Below are 21551 nucleotides of genomic sequence, written 5' to 3'. Positions count from 1 at the left end.
TCATTTTTCTTATACGTTCATTCCTTACCAATAAATGTGATTTTTTTATTTTATTTTCCTTACTTTCCTTGCGCCGAAAAGATATGTGCCATAGATAAAGGTCAGTATATAATAGATAAAAATCTAAAATGTTAACAAGGTAGAAGAATTACTCCATTCGTCCCGGTCAAAGTGGTGCACTTCTTGGTGCACTTCTTTTAGACACGGGATTTAAGAAGAATAAAATTGTAGTGTAAATGTGTGTGTGGCCACATTGTTTGTAATGTAAAATTATTACCAAAAAATGAAATGCACCACTTTGGACAGCCCAAAAAGAAATACGCACCACTTTCGGTGGGAAGGAGGGAATAGTATTAATATAATAGTAGATAAATATGTAAAACATTTTTTTTGAAGAGATAAATATGTAAAACATTAAGAAGGTAAAATAAATTATATGTATATGTATATAGTATTTATTAGTAATACTTTTGGAAGACTTGTATTGGTCAGTATCAGTAACAAACAGCTCGGGATATCCGATTCTGGTGATGTTTGGAGTTCTCTGCGGCCGTCCCAGACTTTGGCAGCTCTTACCCTACGCTCACGGCACGGCGGCGGCGCCTTTCGACCGCCTCCTGCGGAATCCCCTGCACACGTTGGCAGCTGCTGCCGACGGAAGAGACTTCTTCTCGCGATTTCCCCCGGTGAGGAGCGACGGCGCCGCCTCCGTCTGGCACACCATTCTGCCGTCGTACTGGCGGCGCAAGCGGCCGGCGGTGTTCGGCCGCCACGAGAGCGATGCGGTGAAGCACGGCGAAGGCTCGTGGAATGTCGCGTGGGACGCGCGGCCGGCGCGGTGGCTCCATCGCCCGGACTCCGCCTGGCTCCTCTTCGGCGTCTCCGCCGGAGCGCTGCAGGTCGATACCGATACCGATATCGATTTGGATTCCGATTCAGAGGTTTTGGTGGCGAGAGATGAATCTAAAACCGATAACTATCGAGTCACTGGTTTGGATTTGGAACTCATAGCTTCGATTTTGTTGGTTAAATCTCAATTAATTTCTTTGATTGTTTGATTAGATTACATTTGATTGTTGAATTAAACGTTGTGTGTATGAATTGGGTGTAGGAGTGAAGGCGGATGGGAGATGCTTGTTTCGAGCGATTGCGCACATGGCATGTTTGAGGAAAGGCGAAGAAGCTCCGGATGAAGTTCGTCAGAAAGATCTCGCTGATGAATTAAGAGCTCAAGTATTTTCATTTGATTTTGATTTGGTGAATTTTTCATTTCTTTTTTCTTCTAGATTTTTTTTATGTTTGATTCCAAAATTTGTTTCACAGGTGGTTGAAGAGCTCTTGAAGAGGCGAAAAGAAGTAGAATGGTGAACTTTTATTTGTTGAAATATCTCATGAATTATTTAGTTTATAGTTGCTGATTGTGAGCATTATAATGTTTGCAGGTTTATTGATGAAGAGTTTGATATGTATGTGAAAAGAATTGAACAACCTTATATTTGGGGTGGAGAACCTGAATTGCTTATGTGTTCACATGTGTTGAGGTGAGTTTGTGTTAATTGTTAGTATTTGAAAATTGGGAGATGAGTAAAATTGTTATTAATGCTAGTAGTCGAACATTCTTAGAAAATGCACTAATTCTCGACATTCGTTGATTGTGTTGTGAGTCGAGCATCAATGATCGAGCATGAGTGAAAAATAGACTAATGCCCGATATAAAGGTAAAAAGGTCTTAAATGGGTATAATTTATATGTTTTATAAAAGGTGGGTATTTTTTAGGTTTAGTATTTCAGAACGAGTATATATCATTTTGCCCCATAACTAATTTAGATATTGGAATGATATTTAAATGTTGGTTGAATTAGATAGTATATTAGAATGATATTTAAATGTTGGTTTATTTTTGTTACAGGTCTCCAATTCGAGTCTTTATGAAAGACAAAGGTTCAAAAAATTTAATAAAGGTAGCTAACTATGGTGATGAGTACAGAAAGGAGAAGGAAAATTTCATTAACGTTTTATTCTATGGATATGGACATTATGACGTGCTAGAAGTAATATTGGAGGTAAAAAAATAATGTTTTGTGGCATAGACAAAAATCATACACTTATTATGAGAAAAATATTTGGATTGGCCTTGAACCTTAAAATTGATTATTGATGGTTTGAGCTGGAATTTTGAATTGGTAGAGAAATTATTAAAATGGTAGTTTACTTTTCGTTTTTGCCAAATTGATTATTGATTGTTTGAATTGCTAGAAATTATTAAAATGGTAGTAGTTTAGTTCTTTGCTAATGTATTGATTGTTTATTAAGGTTGAGGTTACTTTGGTGGTAAAATTTTCATTGGAAAATGATGGATAAAAAAACGTGGAAAAATATTACCCTTTTCTCAAGTTTTTTTTATCATATGTTTATTAGAGATGAAAAATGAGAAAATGTTGAAAAATATTTTCACACCCCTACTTAGGATAATATTATCACATTGAAGATAAAATAAGTGAAAAGAGGCTACCCGAGAAAATATTTCATTCTTCCATGAGAAAATTTTTCATCATAGTAAACATGTGAAAATAGTGAAAAATGGATAAAAATACATTTTCTCTCCTTTTCCATCAAATAAACACACCATAATATGTCATGAGTAGTTATTGGATATAGAGTTTTCATTTTGTGTTGGGTTGTTAAGGTTCACAATTCAATGGGCTTTAAGGTTTAAGTCCTAATTTGAAGTGGGCCTGTTTTTACAAAAGTGTGTTACTTAAGAAATTAAAAGTGAGAAAAATCTACACAATCTCTATTCTGTTGGAACATGCCTTTTAAAAGCTTGGATTTCACTATTGGGGTTTGAGTCTATTTCTCATTATAAATGTTGGATTTCTCGATATTAAATAATAGCACAATTGTGTTGGATAAAAAATTATTATGATGCCTATAATATGCAATGCTATTATAGAATAGATGGATACTGCACTAACTTAATTTATTCACAATCAATCCCAACTGTGACAGTGGTGGGCCTGGTGGCGGAGAGGGTGGAAGAGTATAAGGATATAATTAATCAATTTTATAAAATTAGATGAATTTAATGATATTATTACAATATGTTGTTTGATTAGATACACTCATTCTGAAATTTAATTTTGAAAAAGTGCCACAAAATCAATTTTGCTTTATAAGTATTGGCTTTTTTATGTGATAAAATCTATTTTGAGTAATTTTCCTACTTAACGTAATAGAATGAAAAAATGTACAAAAATTATTCATAGTGATGAATTAACTACTAACAAATATTTTAAATACTTATAAATTAGGGAAGAACAAGTAACCAGTATTCAGCAAACTTTGAAATCCTTCAAGAGCAGTTAGAGAGAAAAAAAAAATTATACTCCTATATCTGATACCACGTGAAACTTACGATATGTGGAGATACACTATTTATAAGGAAGTACGTAGAGGGCAAAATAATAAATCTCTAAAAATCACATACATTACATAGATTTCTTCATGTTATTATCAATCTAAGTAAAATCAATTTTATTAATCAATTAATTATTTTTATTCGTACTTACGTCAGAGATGACCTTTTAATCTGGTCGTATCTCTAGCTTCTGACTTCAACGGTGTCTTGTCGCGAGTCAATGATCGTTATCTTGAAATCTTATCCCGACTCTTTAATATTTTAATTGTTCTCTCTTTATCCCTATCTTTAATTTGGATTAAGCGAGTATTCAAGGGAAAGTAAGTAGTTCAGCGTTGATGCATGCTTTACTCCACGTCACATAGATTCTTGGAGTGTCACAACCAAATTTTAAGTAATATGGTAATTGAATGAAAAAATATAAAAAATTTATTCATAGATACTTGGAGTGTCAATAGCCGCATCCATTTAAATTTTGACGGCAGCCTTTTGACCACTTTGAAATTTATCCTTAGTTTAAAGATTGATTATTGTTTTGCAATGTACATAGCCGTCGCTATCTCTATGGTTACTTTTTTTAAACATGTTCTATTTTTTTCATAGAAATATATCAAAGTCAATACATTTCTAAGAACTTGACGAAAGATTCGATTGTATCATTAAATATTACCTTCGTCCCATAAAAACATGCATAATATGAAACGACACGAATTTTAAGAAAGTCTGTAAAGTATAATGTGAGTGGAGAAAGGGTCTCACATTGATTATACTTCCATTTGTCCACAAAAAATATGCCACTTTATTTTTGGCACGAGTTTTAATAAAATATGAGTGAAGTTAGTAGTGGAGTAAGGGTCCCACTTTAAATATGAGTGAAATGATGTAGACCCTATTATTAAAAATAGATATGATATATTTTTGTGGACGGACGAAAAAAGAAATTGTGACTTATCTTTGATTGACGGAGGGGGCGATATTTAATGAGAGAGTTATTACTATATAAGATATACATATTTTTATGAGACATACGAAAAAAAAAAAAAGTTATGCATATTTTCATGGGACAATAGAATACTATAAGTTTTCAATTGATAAGATAGGGCATCTACAATGATTAATGCATGTTCCCACATATTTGTTTGTAACTGTCACATCAATCAATATCTTATATTCTTTATAGTAGTGAAAAGTTTGCTCTAATTTTCTTTCACTTCATACATAAAAAATTTGTCATTTATATATAATAATAAAGTTCAACAATTTCACTCACGTTTATAGTAAGACTCTTACTCTACTCACTTCACTCACATTTGATCAAAATTCGCATCATCTATAATATAGTCTTTTTTTGTGAACGAAAAAGTATCATATTTCTGTTCAATATTTAGAAGTTTAATTTCTAAATATTAACTATTCATAGATTTCATTATCAATTAACTCTCAGTTATTCAATGCATCTTGTTATTTAAGACTTCTTTTAATATTCTCCCTAATACACAGTTAAGTACACGTACTTATGAATTTAATTTGTTTCACGTAATTTATCTTATTCGAATCTAAATTTACATCCAGATGATAGAATCATAGAATCTATAAACTAAAGATATCCATCTGAAAATCTAAATAGTACTAAAATTCATCTATATAAAGAGTGAGATCAATGATTCAATCTCTATTTTCCTTTCCCCTACTAAAAAGAACGATCTAACACTAGAAAAAAAGATTGAACAAATTGAGAGAGAGAATTTGACTCCTATCATTTTATTCACATCACTACATGAATTTGACTCTATATACTTTTGTAGTCAGTTGAACTAATTTTGTTGGGTCCTATTATAAGTTATTGATCATTTTTTTATTTTTTTTTTGGCGTTTGGTTGAAGTTTGTAAATACTCAAGAGTTATTTAATTCGTAAAATTGATACTTGCAAGAATTGTGTAATATTAATAATTAGCATTAGTTTTAGCATAAGCGGACAAAACTATGATATTAAATGTCATATATGCTTAGTGTAAAAAAAAAATGTATGCTTCTACTACAAAAATGATAACATTAGTATTCTATTTATATTTCAATGACGTAAGGCTAGGAGATATTTTTTGGTAAGTTAAGACTACGATTCTGTTAAATGAGCTTATATGATTATGCTCATTAGATTCTCTACATTATAATATTACTTCACTTTTGGAACTTTTTCTTTACTAGTTTTGATATCAAATTGACGCATGGGCATACCAAGTACAATTACTGAACGAGACTTACAATTTTATTAAAATTCATGTCCACCTTCAAACGAGACTTTTTTTTATGAACGAAGGGAATACATTTTTTCAAAAAAAAAGCAAAAATTAGCAACTAGAACTAACGGGTAGTACTCAGTTTTTTAAAACAGGATAGAATATTTTACTGCAACGTAAGCTAGTAAAAATATTTTTAAGAAATAGGACCCGTCCATTTACCGTTCAACATAAATTTAGTAAAAATACATCAAAACTTTGAGACTTAAGCAAAAATAAGCAACTAGAATTAACGATTAGTAGACAATTTTCTAAAACAAAAAAAAAATAGATCAACGTAATTTAAACAATAATTGTCTAATAAAATTACAAGAATCTAGAGAATTAAGTAGTAATGAAAAATTAGTATATGCTTTCAATTAACGCGATTAAAATATTCACACAATATATACCTTGAAAATGTAATTTAGTGGTATTCCTCAGTTATTTAAGAATGAGTGACCGGGTCAATCTCCAATCCCGTAACCATTTCCACACAAAATAAATAAATAAATAAATAAATTAATTAATGTAATATAAAAAACAAAATGTGGGGAATCCACTTATAATAAAACAAACTTAGTACTCCTTCGGTCCCTTAAGAGAATATCACTTGGAGGATGACACGAGTTTTAAAAAATACTTAATAAATAATATATCGAGTGAAAAAAGAAATCCACTACTTTTTAGAAATAGGAATAATATGTGATAGATACTCTGTAGGGTCATGACTCATGTCTCAAAATAGAAGAAATACAATACACTTTTTATGGGACAGACGAAAATGGAAAAAGTGATACTGCATTCATAAAAAATTTGACACAATTTCTTTTTTGGTCCATGCATAAAAAAATTGTCACTTTCACAGTAGGGTTTGCACAACTCCACTTATATTTAAAGTGGGATCTTTATTCGACTAATAATTTCACTCACATTTTATTAAAACTCATGCCATTTATAATAGGACAAATTATTCATGGACGGATGGAATACTTTCTCAAAATCGCATGTAAATATATCACCTAATGTGCAAACTTAAATGTAGGGATTGAAAATTAAATGTGGGATTGGCTATAGTTGGGGTACCCTAAGTGGCCTAGAGCATTAAGTTTCGTACCTGCCTAAACCATGCATATTTTCAATTGAGCATAACAAGAATGCCTTTTATTTCTTTTTCTTTTTCATATTATAATATATTATTACTCTTCTGTATCTCTCTCCTCTCCTTCCTCTTTCTCTCTCTAAAACCAATACTGTTATAACTGAGCTGACTTGGCTCTCCGACATTGACTCGTTCTGAAACACATCACTCCGGCTATACGTACAAAACGGCTGTATCTATAGATCGGTGAGCTTGACTGTAACTGAACAATTCTTGGTATCTTTTCTATCACATTTTCCCCCTTAAACCCAATTAAACTCAATAAACACGCCTCTTAATTCTGACAGTAAAGAACCCGTATCAGTAAGGATCACATCAAATTATCTTCATTTAAGACTTTATGGGTTTTTACTCACATTTAAACTAGGAATTAAATCCCTGAATTCATTTTGATTTGGCTATTTAGTCTCCAATTTTTTAGTTTGGCTGTTTGATTCTGTTTTTTCCATTTTCAGTTTCTGGGGAGCTATCTGCAGGAAATTTGAGAAATATAGGGTAGTGAATTTGGCATGCCTATAGATACAATATATGGTATAATAAGTAACAGTGCTTGGTTTGGGGGATTGAATTTGGTGGGAGTAAATGCTAGGATTTTCACCTGTGAAAAATGCAGGTCTTTTTTTCTATCTCCTTCCTGATGAATCTGTTTCAGGAAATTTGTTTTAAAGATAGATTGTTTCTCAATTTTCTATCATAATTTTCCCTAATAAGAAAGGGTTTTTAGGTGTTTTGGCAATCACAGATAAATATGGATCACACACAGATAGCATAGGCTGCTGAAGAAACCAGAATTGGGAAAAGAAGGATGAACCTGGAGAGGGGATTTCATGATGTTTGGGCTCCGGTGACACCAGAAAAGCCGGTAGAGCAGAGATCGAACCAGGATCATAAAGGAGTCGAAAATTGGCAGGATTTGCTAGGAATTTACACCGGTGTTTTGCAGGACGAAAGCTGTGGGTTGCCTCCGGCATGGCATCCAAACAGCTGTGTAGGCATGAATCCGGTGGAGGTGGAGCCTCCAATCAAGAATTTTGTTCCTGTGCCTCAGAATATCGGGCAAGCTGGTGTCGTGGGGCTGCACAATGGCCACGGTGTGGCTTCTGCTGAGACGTGTACTAAGATGCTGCCTTGCAGTTCTGGCTCAGCTGGAGTAGCCGGTGAGAGTAACTGGAACCACGGCATACAAGATGCTGCTCCAGTCGAAAAATACAGAAGCTTTGACCAAAATGCTGGATATGCAGGCTCCCATCTGCAGAATGTGGGAGATATGGTTACTCCTAGAAAGGTTAATTCTTTGGCAGAGCTGATGGGGATAGGGGATGCCCTGGGAATGAACGGAGACGAAATAACCTCTGCTGCAAAGAAGGCCGTGCAAAAACAGGATATTGGTGATTACAACCTGCAACAAATGCCAAGCAGTGAGTAAAATATTCTTGATATATTTGTTGTTTCAGCCTTTTATCTTGCACTTAAATTAGTAGACAATAACATATTGGCTTCTGATAAATTATCTAAGTAACACTGATATGTCACATGGTTCTTCAAATGAATATGAATTAGTTCAAAAGAAACACTGAAATGTCACATAGTTCTTGAAACCATTTACTTTTGGCTTAAAATTGGGGAAACAAATCAAAGTATGTATTAGAATTAGGTCACCTGTCCATCCTAGTTTCATGATACACAATGCAAAACCCGCACTTTTTTTCAGTTCTTTAATGTCCACTGCATGCCAACCTACTCTTTAACTAGATCTTGATACCATGACAGATGCATAATCTTTTTAAGAAACAGAACAAAGTTATGGTGTACATTCTATGGAAGTCACAGAAGCATGTAACGGCCGATCTTTTTATACATAGCAAAGAATGGAATACACTCTTGGAGCTCCAACATACCTGATGGTTGTAATGCTGCGTTTGCAGGTAGACTTTCGGCGGCTTACAGACCAAGCTACAACATAGACTTACCACAAAGATCGGAAGATGGGGACTCCTCAAGCGTAACTATGCCTTCCCATCTAGGACCAGCAACACCAGATCATCATAAACTTCTGAAGAATGGTGAGGTCAGTCAGATACCACATCTGTTGATAGAAGAAATCTCAACTAAAGGAGAATACAATAATAAATTTATGCTGCCAGAACAAGCTGAAATTGGAGAGAGAGAGCATAGTGATTTTGTTTCTGATTCTCTGAGTACAGCATCTCCTGACATTTCGGCAACCAAGGAGAAGCAAAATCTTGTTGGTGGAAATAACGGAGAATTTGATCTAAATGGCACACCACCTCAAAAGGCACCCAAAAGGAGAAAGCACAGACCCAAGGTGGTTAGGGAAGCAAAACCCAAACGAACTCCAAAGCCTGCAGCCAAAGAAAACAAGAACCCCGGTGGAGATCCTCCCACCAAAAGGAAGTATGTGCGCAAGAAAAACATCAAAAGCTCAACAAATCAATCTGTTGATGCAGAAAACGGGGTTGCAGTACCTGATTCACAACCTCAAGGAAAATCATGCAAGAGAGCATTAAACTTTGACTTGGAAAATGGAGTAGGAAAGAAAATCAAATGCAAAGAAACTGACCGCCAGGAGGATAATAATAAAGGGAGTGATGCTTCCCAAAATTCGAGTTTGGATTTCCATAGTGCGGGACTGAATGGGCAAGGTACATGCACAGTGGAGGCCGTGCATCAAAACATTTGCAGAGAACAGAAACAAACAGAACACACGTACAATTTTGTCCCCTTTGTAGATAAAATCCCACCTCAAGAGTCAGTGCCACATGTAGCCACAGTCCCACCAGCTACATCGAAAGGACACACTCTGAATGTCATCGCAAGGAGTCTAAATGCGTGCAGTACTAATATAAACCAAAGTAATGTGCAGGGTAAGCATGGGCAGGTACATCATCATACAAGTGGTGGCTTTAGTCAACTTCTTCTTCTAGCAACTACCGGACAACAGAACTTGGATGGACTAAGGCAACCAAGGCTTCAGAGCACGCCTCAACTTCTGGAAGATTTGGTAGGTAACATGGAGAAAAGAGAACCCAAAAGAGTACGTTCCTACGTTGAGCCGACACAACCCCTGATTGTCTCTCAGATATGTTCCCATGGAGTCTCTAAGACAGGCCACTTCAACAAAGAAAGCATAAGATCGTGGCAAAATGTTAGCAGTACAAAGGATGCTGAGAGTATAATTAATGGGCTCAGAATACCTTCTGGCAATCCATCTGCTGAAAAATTCTCCGAACAAACTGGCAGCCCAAATAAGAGCCTTCATGCCCAGACATACAGATTACGCAGGAATGGTGGAATACCATATTTTGGTTCTGAAGAAATAAGCACATTGATGAATCCAACTTATGAAAGCAACAAGGCCACTCGTTATTGGTGCATGAATTCCATCAGTTCTGGAGTTGGGCCTCAGAAGCAAATCTCAGACATAGAATCTCGTCCTTTTGCTGAAGCACAATACAATAGCTCCCTTACTGCAATTGCTAATTGTCATATGTTGTTCACTTCCCATGGAGGCCCTAAAGTTATAAGAAGAAATGAGATGTCAGATGCACCTGCTCGTGTGTCCGCAAAGAGGCAGTACACCAGAAAGACACCAGAAAACAAAATGTCTAGTACACGTAGAGTAGTACATCAGGAGACCAGAAATATACAGGGTTATGGATATGAATTGACAAATGACTCATGTACACATCTTCCAGCAATCTCTCCTGTCTATGTATAATTTAATTTGCTCCATCAAAAACTAAATATTTTATCTCTGTTCTCTCTGCAGGCTCACGAGAATATAAGAGAAATATATTTTCAGTTGATGATATCATAGATGGTATGAAAAACCTACAGATCAGTAAGGAAGTGGGAAATGCTCTTGTTCCATACGCAGGAGATGGCGTTGTAGTTCCATACGAGGCATTTGAACCAGTCAAAAAACGACGACCACGTCCCAAAGTCGACCTTGATCCAGAGACAAATAGGTTATGGAACCTGTTAATGGGTAGTGAAGGAAGTGAGAGTGCAGAAACCATGGATGAGGATAAACAAAAACGGTGGGAAGAAGAAAGAAGAGTCTTCCGTGGTCGAGTGGATTCATTCATAGCCCGCATGCATCTTGTCCAAGGTATTTATTTAAAATAACTACCTAGTTGTTGATAGTAATTAGATCCAACTAATAACTATGCCTTTTCCAGACCATCCAACCAATATTTTACCTCCTTACAGATCATGCACAGGACAAACAATCTCTTACTGTTTCGAGAAGAGAACGGAAGAAAGCAAAATCAAAATAAAAATAAATAAATAAATAAATAAAATATCTTACTGAGGCCATCTCTCTAACTTAGTTATTACGAGGCAACCTTATATCTTCAAAAGGCTAAGTAAAATATTTTCAAGACTACCCTACAATAAAGATCACAGAATAATACTACCTCATCAATTGCATAACTTCAGTGTACCCATAAGCTGAATGAAATTTTATCTTGGCAGGAGACAGACGATTCTCCAAATGGAAAGGATCAGTGGTTGACTCGGTAATTGGAGTATATCTCACCCAAAATGTCTCGGATCATCTATCGAGGTATGGGTGATTTCCATCATAACGACGTATGAGGAATAGTAGATTGATAGATCACTTTTTTATTATCCCCCACCCCCCTTGCCTGCAGCTCTGCTTTCATGTCTCTTGCAGCAAAGTTTCCAATCAAGCCGACAAACATTAGAGATACATCGTGCCAAAAAGCAGGAAACCCATCGGCTGAATATGTGGTCCGTGTAAGTCACCCTGATGGAACAACTTGTCATCAGCGAATGACAACGGAACCAGTTTATGACCACAACACTCTGAAATCCAGTAAACTGTCTGAATACAGTTCAGAAAAAGTTCCTTCAGGCACAGTAGACAAACATACCGGAAGAACAGAGGAATGGGTTGTTTCATCACAAAGTTCTTCAGGATCCATGAATTACAAAGCCTCTGAGGATATCAGATCAAGCTCAGAATCAAATTCTGAAGTTGATGACCAAGTAACTGGGAGCAATTCGAGAGAAATCCATGCCCCTTTAAACTTGTTTGAAGAGGCTGGAGGAATAACAGAATTCCAGAAAAATCAGTTTCAAGAATTAGGATTTTCATTTCTGGACACAATGCTCTCAAACGATCATCAGGAATATGAAAATCTAGCAAACAGGGATTATCCAGGAGTCACAAGCAGCACAAATGCATATACTTACCCATTAACTACCAATGCACAGCATAATCAAGGACCTGATCCGACATCCGAGCATACCTGGCAAGGTATGCTGATGGGTGCAGGAAACAGGGACACTGATGTTTTTGCATCCTTGGAAAAAGAATGTACCTCTTCCTTAACTTCTACACATTGTGATACCACCAGCGGAACAGTTACAGAAGAGTTACATAATAAAGCAGGACGGAGAATGGAAAGTAGACCGATGGAGCAACAAACTCCGAGTTACAAGTTACAGGCATCAACAGTAGACCATGAAGTTCTTACCAAACATCTTGAGAAGAAAATGAATTTACCAATTGAGTCTGAGAGCAGGGATAACCGACATTTCATGAACTATAAACTCGGAGGAATGCAGGAGACCTTTCAGCAGGAAAGCATTTTTCCAACGGACACCGTGAAATCAGCTGAAGCACTCGGGCAAAACCCAACAGGTAATTCCTCAATATCATTACGTGACTGCATTTATCAGGGCATAAAATTTCTAATTGATAATACTTGATGCAGATAATCAAAAACTCTCTGAAAATGTCACACTTGAGCCAACTGAGATGAATACCATGCATGCTTCTAATGTACAATCAAGTAGAATCAGCACAAAGTCAACCGCAACAAAGCAGAAAGATGAGAAGGAAAAGGAAAAGTCATTTGATTGGGATTCATTAAGAAAGCATGCACAATCAAAGGGTGGTACAAGAGGAAGAAGCAGGGACATAATGGACTCTCTGGACTATGAAGCATTACGAAATGCTGATGTTGGTGAGATCTCTGACTGTATAAAGGAAAGGGGGATGAATAACATGCTAGCAGCACGGATTAAGGTATGAGAATGGTTGCACATTATGAGGAAATTAACTAACATAAAAAAGAAACCAAAGTGAAGGAATTAACCGGATTTCTGCAGGCTTTCCTCAACAGATTGGTTAAAGATCATGGAAGCATTGACCTGGAATGGCTGCGAGATGTTCAACCAGACAAAGTTAAGTAAGTATTGATTACATGCAGGCAATTTCAGTCATCACCGGATCTACGAGTCATGCTGTACTAGCATATACTCCAAAATACCTGGCATGTTTACTTATACATCTTAATATAGTCTTACATTCTTCTCTTTTGATAAAAAATGTGTTGCAGGGATTACTTACTAAGTATACGCGGTTTGGGGCTAAAAAGTGTGGAGTGCATACGTCTCTTAACACTTCACCATCTAGCTTTTCCGGTAAGCACACTTGCCTGCAAGGATCAAGCATACTACACAAGCAGGAAAAACATTTCATTGACTGTTCTTGTTAGGTTGACACAAATGTTGGACGCATTGCCGTCCGACTTGGTTGGGTTCCACTTCAACCACTTCCCGAGTCCCTACAATTGCATCTTCTTGAACTGTAAGTTTACCTCAAACCATCAACAATTAACCCTGTGAGATGCTGCAGTTATTAAACTCTACTTGCTTTCGTGAAGGTATCCAGTGCTGGAGTCAATTCAGAAATATCTTTGGCCTCGACTCTGCATGCTGGATCAAGAAACCTTGTAATAATTTCTCAACCCGAATGAACCCATCTCAATACAAGTTATATGCACTTTTCTTGGCAACATCCTTATGTTCCACTGACTGTTATGTTATGGAACAACAGGTATGAGCTACATTACCAACTGATAACATTTGGGAAGGTAAAACCTCATCTTTCATAGCTCATCAACATCCACTACTAATCACTATGCAAATCCAGAAGAAATGCTTACTGATAGATTAGTTACCATGTATCTGATACAGGTTTTCTGCACAAAGAGACAACCAAACTGTAATGCATGCCCAATGAGAGGAGAATGCCGACATTTTGCTAGTGCTTTTGCCAGGTAAGTTGGCCATTGTGCAAAAAATAATCTTATTTGCTAGTATGTGAAAAAGAGAAGAATATACAATAAGATTGCATAAGTCATGATTATGATACATGCATTTGCAACTGGTCCAGCGCAAGGCTTGCTCTCCCAGGCCCAGAAGAGAAACGTGTAGTCTGTTCAGACGTTTCAACGAATTCCAGTAAAAGCTGTGGCGTAGTTACAGAGCCTATGTCCTTACCTCCACCTGAGAATTATATAGGAAGTGGTCCAGGGCTCACAGTAAATTGTGAACCCATTATCGAGGAGCCAGCCACCCCAGAATCATCAATAGAAGATACAGAAAGAGACATTGAGGATGCATTTTATGAGGATCCTGATGAAATCCCAGAAATAAAGCTCAACATCGAGGAATTTACAACTAACCTAAAGAGCTTCATTCAGGAAAATAAAGAAATTCAAGAAGGTGATATGTCCAGAGCCATTATTGCACTGAGCCCCCAACTTGCTTCTATTCCAACACCCAAACTGAAGCACGTTAGCCGACTGCGGACAGAACACCAAGTGTACGTTTATAACTTCCCACTCGAATTGCAAATGAAACTCTTCCAGACAATACGGAATAAATCAAAAGTTTGCAATGCAACATAGACTATGTAAATGATAAAAGAAGCTACAATAGCTACTTCCTAATGCAATTTTTTAGTGAAGAATCTGTTACCAAAAAAATTATGATGTCATAATTTATGAACTTATGATATCATAGATGAGTAGTAGCTTTAAGCATATAAAACCGCACAAAGTGTGCGTCCCCACATTGATGGCTAAATAATGCTGCTAACAGATCAAGTTTCTCAGGTTATCTGCTATATTTGAAACTTTGGCCAGTAGAAAATTTAATTGATTTGACTCATAATTGCAGGTATGAACTCCCGGATTCACATCCACTATTAGAAGGGGTAGTTATTCCTCATCTCTATATATAGTTTTAACATTTCCCATTAGCAAAATCTGATTCCAACTGACATAAAAGTAAAATGTGTCTGTTAGATGGACAGGCGAGAACCTGATGATCCAAGTCCATACCTTCTGGCCCTATGGACACCAGGTAAGTAATATTAAATTCTTAAAGTAACTCTTCTGATAAAAGTACTTATTGCAAATAAGACAAAAGGTGCCTAAAAGCATTTGTGTAGCATATTTCTAACTGGTGACTTCCCGCTTCCCTCTATTTCCACCAACACAAGTCCCCAAATAAATAAATAAGGCCCGAATAAATCGAAGTTGAAGTCATTTTTAGGACGCACCCCAAGTTATAAATAATTTAAGCGGGTGTTTGGGTCTGGTAAATTAGACAGGACTTAGTCTCATGATATGTTGTTGGGTTGGGTGGACTCCGGTGCGATACTTAGTCTAAGAACAGTGCCATGTAGGATTAGTCTTGCCTAACGAGTCTTGACCTCTCCCTATAACAAAATTAATCGCAGGGGTTCTAGAGCCAATCTAATCTCAGGGGTTCTAAAGCCAATATAATCTTGAGTAACAGAACACCCCTAAGTGGCTAAATTTTATACTCAAGGAGTCTGCTGGTCATTTGTGCAGGTGAGACTGCAGATTCAGTTCAGCTTCCAGAAGGTAAATGTAGCTCTACTGAAAGTGGCATGTGCAACAACAAAACATGTTTTCCATGCAACAGCACACGAGAAGCACATGCACAAACAGTCCGAGGGACTATTCTGGTAAGTGCTAGTATAAATGGTCATTCATAGACAAAAACACCTAACCCTCTTTTGGATTTTTTTTGCTAAAAGAACTACCTCTTTGCAGATCCCTTGTAGAACAGCAATGAGAGGTAGTTTCCCACTCAACGGCACATATTTCCAGGTCAATGAGGTAAAAAAGTTCCCAAGATTCAATTTTGGCATATGAAATTGTCAATTAGTGATGATCAATATATTGAAAATTGTGAAAAAAAGTGGCAATTTAGCATAGTAATGCATGAAAGTATGACCGTGCATATGAAGATGGTTGCCATAACATGTTAATATATATGCAGGTTTTTGCCGATGATAAAACCAGCAGGGATCCTATTAAAGTACCAAGAAGTTTGATATGGAACTTACCTAGACGGACAGTCTTCTTTGGGACCTCTGTCTCAACTATATTCAAAGGTACATTTAATCTAGTAGTTTACACCCAAAGGGTAAAGCAAAGCGGCTTAAAGAAATTTGATTGGTACTTTCTAGGTATGTCGACTGAAGGTATCCAGTACTGCTTCTGGAGAGGTATGTATCGTCTTCATCTCAGTAGCTCCAAAAGTAAACAGATCAAGCCCCTTATATGTATCCTATTACCCCCACTGCATTTATACTCATAAAACAATAAATGCATTGCAGGATTCGTATGTGTCAGAGGATTTGACCAAAAAACTCGAGCACCACGACCTCTAAAGGCCAGGTTGCATCTCCCTGCAAGCAAGATACCAAAGAAAAATAGTGAAAACACAAGGTAATGCAACAAGAAAGTTGCCATCTCAAGTTATGAGCCACTATGCCCCCACTCCAGGATGACAAAAGAACTGCTGAAGTAGGATAGCAACACATACCTGACAAATTCTTTCAAATTCTTGTTCCGGCCAGTAACCTGATCACTTACCAGTATGTAAGCAGCAATGAGAAATTAATAGAATAGAATATGATAACTTCATAGACAGAAATTGCATGTAATCATAGTAGTTTGCAAACATGTATCTGTTTCATCTTTTTTAATTTATGCTCATTATTGAGCCATTTTTTAAAGGGTAAAAGTATTTGACAGGAAACAATAAATAAGCAAATGTAAAATTTGAATATTTTATAGTTGTATTACATGTATACATTTTTAGAGTACTTTGGGGAAAGACTAATGGACCTATGGAAGTATCAGTTGCGGTGCATGTTATGTAATATGTACAATTTGATCACAGATTACTGAACACACAATGCTTTTGCCGAGCATATAGCAAGCAATAAAACATAGTAACATACTTTACACAGTGATGTTATAATATTGAATCCTCTTAGGCACTACAAGATTCATCAACATCATTACAAACATGGATATCAGATAGTCCAACAAGGCCTTTTCAATTTCAAGATAAATCTCTAATTCAAACATCTAATAACTATATACTAATCCAAATGTAGACAACGTAACTTTTTGTTTTTAGTATTTCAAAGACAGAGACCAGGAATATGTTACCACAGAATCACCATAATGAATAGCAACTTCATACTCAAACAAAGTAGGCTATAACAATTAACAATACACACTGCAATCTGCAAACGCCATTGATCAAATACTTTGCCCTATTATAACATCACATTCATCCACCAACCACCATACAGAAAGATGTGTGTGCGCGCGAATGTGTTAACTTATAAATTGGCAACATATATCAAGCTTGATGTCCATTTAAGATTGAAACTACAGAGAAACTGAGAGAGAAGATCATGCCCATCTCTGCTTCGAGAGATATTGATACATGTTCAGAAATGCACTTGTAATAGTCAGCTTATGCACTTGAAATAGTCAGCTTATGTAATAGTCACTGCAATTGTTTGGATTGAATTTCGTGTTAAGTGAACTAGTTTGATATTTTCATATGATAATGGATTTCAAATCCTTGAGCAACGTTTCAAGTTAATGCAATAGATACTAGATTCATCAAATGCAAGATTATTTCAAATCCTCACTTCCAAATCCAAATTCTTCCGTCCAAATTCAGCTTAATATATTCATTAGAATACGAGTTTACCCTTAAGATTTGAAAATCCAGCTCAATATATCTAGGCGATTAATTTCGCAAACAGATTAAGTCTGCAGATACATTTGATCCTAAAAGTGTAAAACATGAAAGAAAAAAACAAATAAACAAAAATGTATGAACATAAAATCCAATCAATAAGCAAGACATAGAATGATGAAACTATGTAAAAAGACAAATTGAAGTAGAGCTAACTCACTATTCTCGGATTAGTGTGCAAAAAAGCTTCTCTCATTGTACGAACAGTCGCGCGGATTTCTCCCTAACTTCTCTCTCTCTTTTAGGCGAACCTTTCTCTCATTGATTGCCGAGATGGATCAGCTCAAAAACTGATCAAATTTCAATTTCGCGGTTAAAGCATTAATCGAAAAAACGGATTCAAGTTGATTTAGAGAGAGAGATGGATTTGCCCGCGTTTTATTTTGAGTTTGCCGCCTGGGTTTCTTGATTCTTCTTTAAGCGCTTTAGCGCTTCTTTCCTTTACCTTGTCCTTTACATAATTACATCTACATCGGGGCATCCTCGTGACGAAGAACCCTAGTTCACTCCGTCCACAAAAAATAGAATATTTTTTATACAAATTTTAATAGAAGAATGAATGATGAAGTATCAATTAAATGTGACAATTCATTATAAAACAAGATAATAATTACATATATAAGATTGGATTCAAATTTTTTCTCATCTCCTATGAGTATTTCAAATTTAGGCATTCCATGAATTACATGAATCTTTAATTGTATTTATAATTTTGAATTTGAGATCTTTTTGAATTAATTTTGAATTTTAGAATTAAATGAAAGCTTTCGAGGACTTTCCTCTGTGATGGATAGGCCCACAAAGCTCTTACGACTGGGCTTGGGCCCAAATAATCTTCACCGAAAAATAATCATACACAAAGAAATATTTCAATTACGAATAAATTTTAGTTTATTGATAGGATGTTTGACTAAAGCGTATTTTAAAAATTTATAAGTTGTCAAAATGTTTGGATAATTTATAAGTTAAAGAAATAAAGTATTTTTTTAGAGAGAGAAAAATTAAAGATATATGATGAAAATAATAAATTATAATTTTTAAAATTAATAAGTTAATTTTGGGAACTTATGTTTTAGGAGCTTATAACTTATTTATCAGCTAGTTTTGTCGATTACTTTAAATGAACTTATAACTACATAAACAACTTATAAACTTTTTTGAAGAGCTTGTAAGGTCAGCGAAACACCTTTCTCTCTTTCTCTCTCAGTCATTTCATTTGTGAAAAATTGATACCAGATTACAAATCTCAACTCTATATTCATAAACTTTGTAGAGCTTATAAGGTCGCGAAACACACTCTCAATAATTTCATTTGTGTAAAAATGATAGTGTCATGTTACAAATCTCAACTCTATATTCACACACTTTATTTTTTTTTTTTTTTGAGGTAAACACTTTATTTCAAAAAACAAAAACTCTACATTCATAAATCTTAAAAATGAATTAAGTGAAATACCACTAAACTAGTATAGTTTGAAGTTTGAACTTATATAGCATAAAACGGGAAATTCCTAGAATTAATCAATAATGTCGCTCGATCCATCAATATTCGAAACCACAGTCCCTTCCCGCTACATCACCTGCACACTCCCCCTCCACCGCCGCCTCCTCCGCGCCGCCGTCCTCGATTCCCCCTCCGCCGCGGCGCCCTCCTCCACCGCAGCCATGTGGGTCCCACATGGCCGCGAGTCGGACTGGATATTCTCCACCTTCTCCGGCCACCTCCAGCTCCTCCTCTCCTCCCCCACCCCCCACCCCCTCTCCCGCCTAATCCTTCTCGGCGATCCCCCATCTTGCCCCAATTCCCCTCCCCGCCCCTCCCCCTCGCCGCCGCCCCACCAAAATCTCGCCCCCTTGCTGTTACTGCTCACCCCCAAATCGGAATTTCTAGGTCGCGGCGAAACCCCAGAAGTGCCCTTGTTGATTTACGAGGACGAGGTGGTTAAAAATTCAATCCTGGAGATCTGCGAGGGGCCCCGCGTGGGGGAAATGTTGATTGAGAATGTGGAGCTGGTGAATGGTGATGGGGTTAGTGAATTTAGGAGAAGGCTGAGGTTTAAGAGAATGCCCAATTTCGTGCAATCCCAGATGAGAATTCGACCTAGAAACGATTCAATCTCGGATAATTTCGATGAGTTGGAGTTTGAATTGGATAAGGGGGCTTTAGTCCAGCCCTACCTGAGCCCCATGGTCGCCGGCATTGCCGTGATCCATCGCTTCTTGGAGGGGCGGGGGCGGGCCGGATTCAGGCCGAGAGCTCTCTGTTTGGGAGTCGGAGGAGGCGCATTGCTCGGATTCTTGGCCGATCAGCTCGATTTCGAGGTTGACGGAGTCGAGGAAGACGAGGTTGTGTTGGAAGTTGCCAAGAGGCATTTCGGATTAAATGATCACAGTAACCTCGTCCATTTGTTTGCTGAAGATGGGATCAGACACATCAAGAGGATTGCAGCTGCAGATGGGATAACTGAGGGGGATAAGTATGATGTTGTGATGGTTGATTTGGACTCGAATGATGCAACGAATGGCGTCTCCGCGCCACCCTCGGAGTTCGTGGAGAGCTCCGTGCTTCGAGCAGCGAGGGATGTTCTTCGCGACGAGGGGATCCTCGTCGCGAATGTGATCCCTTCGAGCAAACTGTTTTATGAAGAGTTGATCTGCGGAGTTGATGAGGTTTTTGAGGAGGTGTATGAGATTGATGTTGGAAATGAGGAGAATCTTGTTGTTGTTGCGGCGAAATCAGTTGTTGGGGAGGCTTTGGATGGGAATGGTAGTGAGTTTTTGAACAAGTTGAAATTGGTTGTTTCAAGTGGTTATGTAGATTCCATTAGAAAAATCTCAATGATTATATGATAAAATCTAATTTAATCAAATGTTTGCTTGACATCCTTTTAGTTCCTGATGGCACATTTTAGTAATGTAATTGGATAATTATTAATAATTATTTAAATATTTTTTAATTTTATTAATCTTATAATATCATATGTATCAAATCAAATGTCCCCTTAAAGTAATGTAACGATACATCTAATTTATTATTTTCAACCGATGCATCTAATTTATTATTTTCAACCGAATTACGGATTAGTGCATGACTAAGATCAAGATCACGCTTTCAACATTTCTTAAGATTTTAACGAGTTCAAGGACAAACATTACATATATGGATTTTAATAAGTCAAAGTCTAAACTCAAACTAGAATTTGATATATTAGATGATAAAATCTAATTAATAGGACTAGAATTTGATATATTAGATGATAAAATCTAATTAATAGGATTAGAAGATAAAATATAATTTAATCAAATATTAGTTTTGCATGTTTTAGTTCGTGATGACACATTTTATTCTTTTGCTTGAAAGAATAAAACATACATTACCCTCCTCTGGCGGGGCATGATACAAAAAGATCATTTCAAAGAAGACTGGGTAATTTTCTTAAAATTTTATTCTTTCGTTTGAAAGAATAAAACATACCCTCTTCCAGTTGGGCATAATACAACAAGATCATTTCGAAGAACTTCCAGTTGGGCATAATACAACAAGATCATTTCGAAGAAGAGTGGGTAATCTTTCTTAAAATTTTAGTAAAAATGGGTTGTATAATAAAACAGTTATAAATGTGAAGATGTATAATTGTTTCCTTATTTGTGAAGTCGGCATATCTAATGTGTTTGTCTACAACATCAAGGAAAACATTATGGAAATTAATTTTGAGGTATTGAATGAATTATTTCGTGTGCAAATTAAC

At 36.4% G+C, this 21551-nt stretch overlaps 3 protein-coding genes and 2 long non-coding RNA genes across 5 annotated transcripts; 3 read left to right on the top strand and 2 right to left on the bottom strand.

The window, feature by feature from the left end:
* The first annotated feature begins 453 nt into the window (after positions 1-453).
* LOC131006239 (uncharacterized) lies at positions 454-2174 on the top strand. The gene is made up of 5 exons (XM_057933413.1): positions 454-990; positions 1112-1233; positions 1324-1364; positions 1443-1541; positions 1911-2174. Exons 1-5 carry the CDS (start codon positions 531-533, stop codon positions 2074-2076), a joined length of 888 nt encoding a protein of 295 aa, XP_057789396.1. The 5' UTR covers positions 454-530; the 3' UTR covers positions 2077-2174.
* A 5489-nt stretch (positions 2175-7663) lies between these two features.
* On the top strand, positions 7664-16846 carry LOC131006236 (protein ROS1A-like). The gene is made up of 20 exons (XM_057933412.1): positions 7664-8276; positions 8784-10559; positions 10649-10990; positions 11359-11449; positions 11538-12553; positions 12627-12940; positions 13024-13103; positions 13254-13338; positions 13413-13504; positions 13581-13649; positions 13754-13790; positions 13894-13976; positions 14093-14524; positions 14881-14917; positions 15009-15066; positions 15561-15697; positions 15786-15851; positions 16015-16129; positions 16205-16243; positions 16355-16846. Exons 1-20 carry the CDS (start codon positions 7664-7666, stop codon positions 16468-16470), a joined length of 5598 nt encoding a protein of 1865 aa, XP_057789395.1. The 3' UTR covers positions 16471-16846.
* LOC131006238 (uncharacterized) lies at positions 12439-13399 on the bottom strand. Its single transcript, XR_009095441.1, has 3 exons — positions 13265-13399; positions 13011-13184; positions 12439-12578 (listed from the first exon to the last, which is right to left on the bottom strand). It is a non-coding gene; the product is annotated as an uncharacterized LOC131006238 (long non-coding RNA).
* On the bottom strand, positions 15890-18299 carry LOC131006237 (uncharacterized). Its single transcript, XR_009095440.1, has 3 exons — positions 17963-18299; positions 16564-16601; positions 15890-16426 (listed from the first exon to the last, which is right to left on the bottom strand). It is a non-coding gene; the product is annotated as an uncharacterized LOC131006237 (long non-coding RNA).
* Positions 18300-19321: 1022 nt separating this feature from the next.
* LOC131006235 (uncharacterized) lies at positions 19322-20756 on the top strand. The gene has a single exon (XM_057933411.1). It carries the CDS (start codon positions 19330-19332, stop codon positions 20650-20652), a length of 1323 nt encoding a protein of 440 aa, XP_057789394.1. The 5' UTR covers positions 19322-19329; the 3' UTR covers positions 20653-20756.
* The last annotated feature ends 795 nt before the right edge of the window (positions 20757-21551 follow it).

The sequence above is a fragment of the Salvia miltiorrhiza genome, chromosome 1, assembly GCF_028751815.1.
Source record: "Salvia miltiorrhiza cultivar Shanhuang (shh) chromosome 1, IMPLAD_Smil_shh, whole genome shotgun sequence".
NCBI classification, from domain to species: domain Eukaryota; kingdom Viridiplantae; phylum Streptophyta; class Magnoliopsida; order Lamiales; family Lamiaceae; genus Salvia; species Salvia miltiorrhiza.
Note: the sequence above shows the minus strand (reverse complement) of the source record. Positions and strands in the feature narration are given on the sequence as shown.

What these genes read in the sequence shown, in the direction of transcription:
- LOC131006239 (XM_057933413.1), top strand. Translation starts at nt 531, where the DNA reads ATGTTTGGAGTTCTCTGCGGCCGTCCCAGACTTTGGCAGCTCTTACCC. An exon ending in CTGATGAATTAAGAGCTCAA is followed by an intron (nt 1,234 to 1,323) that starts GTATTTTCATTT and finishes TTTGTTTCACAG; the next exon opens with GTGGTTGAAGAGCTCTTGAA. An exon ending in AGGCGAAAAGAAGTAGAATG is followed by an intron (nt 1,365 to 1,442) that starts GTGAACTTTTAT and finishes TAATGTTTGCAG; the next exon opens with GTTTATTGATGAAGAGTTTG.
- LOC131006236 (XM_057933412.1), top strand. Translation starts at nt 7,664, where the DNA reads ATGAACCTGGAGAGGGGATTTCATGATGTTTGGGCTCCGGTGACACCA. An exon ending in ACTCGGGCAAAACCCAACAG is followed by an intron (nt 12,554 to 12,626) that starts GTAATTCCTCAA and finishes TACTTGATGCAG; the next exon opens with ATAATCAAAAACTCTCTGAA. An exon ending in TGCTAGCAGCACGGATTAAG is followed by an intron (nt 12,941 to 13,023) that starts GTATGAGAATGG and finishes GGATTTCTGCAG; the next exon opens with GCTTTCCTCAACAGATTGGT.
- LOC131006235 (XM_057933411.1), top strand. Translation starts at nt 19,330, where the DNA reads ATGTCGCTCGATCCATCAATATTCGAAACCACAGTCCCTTCCCGCTAC.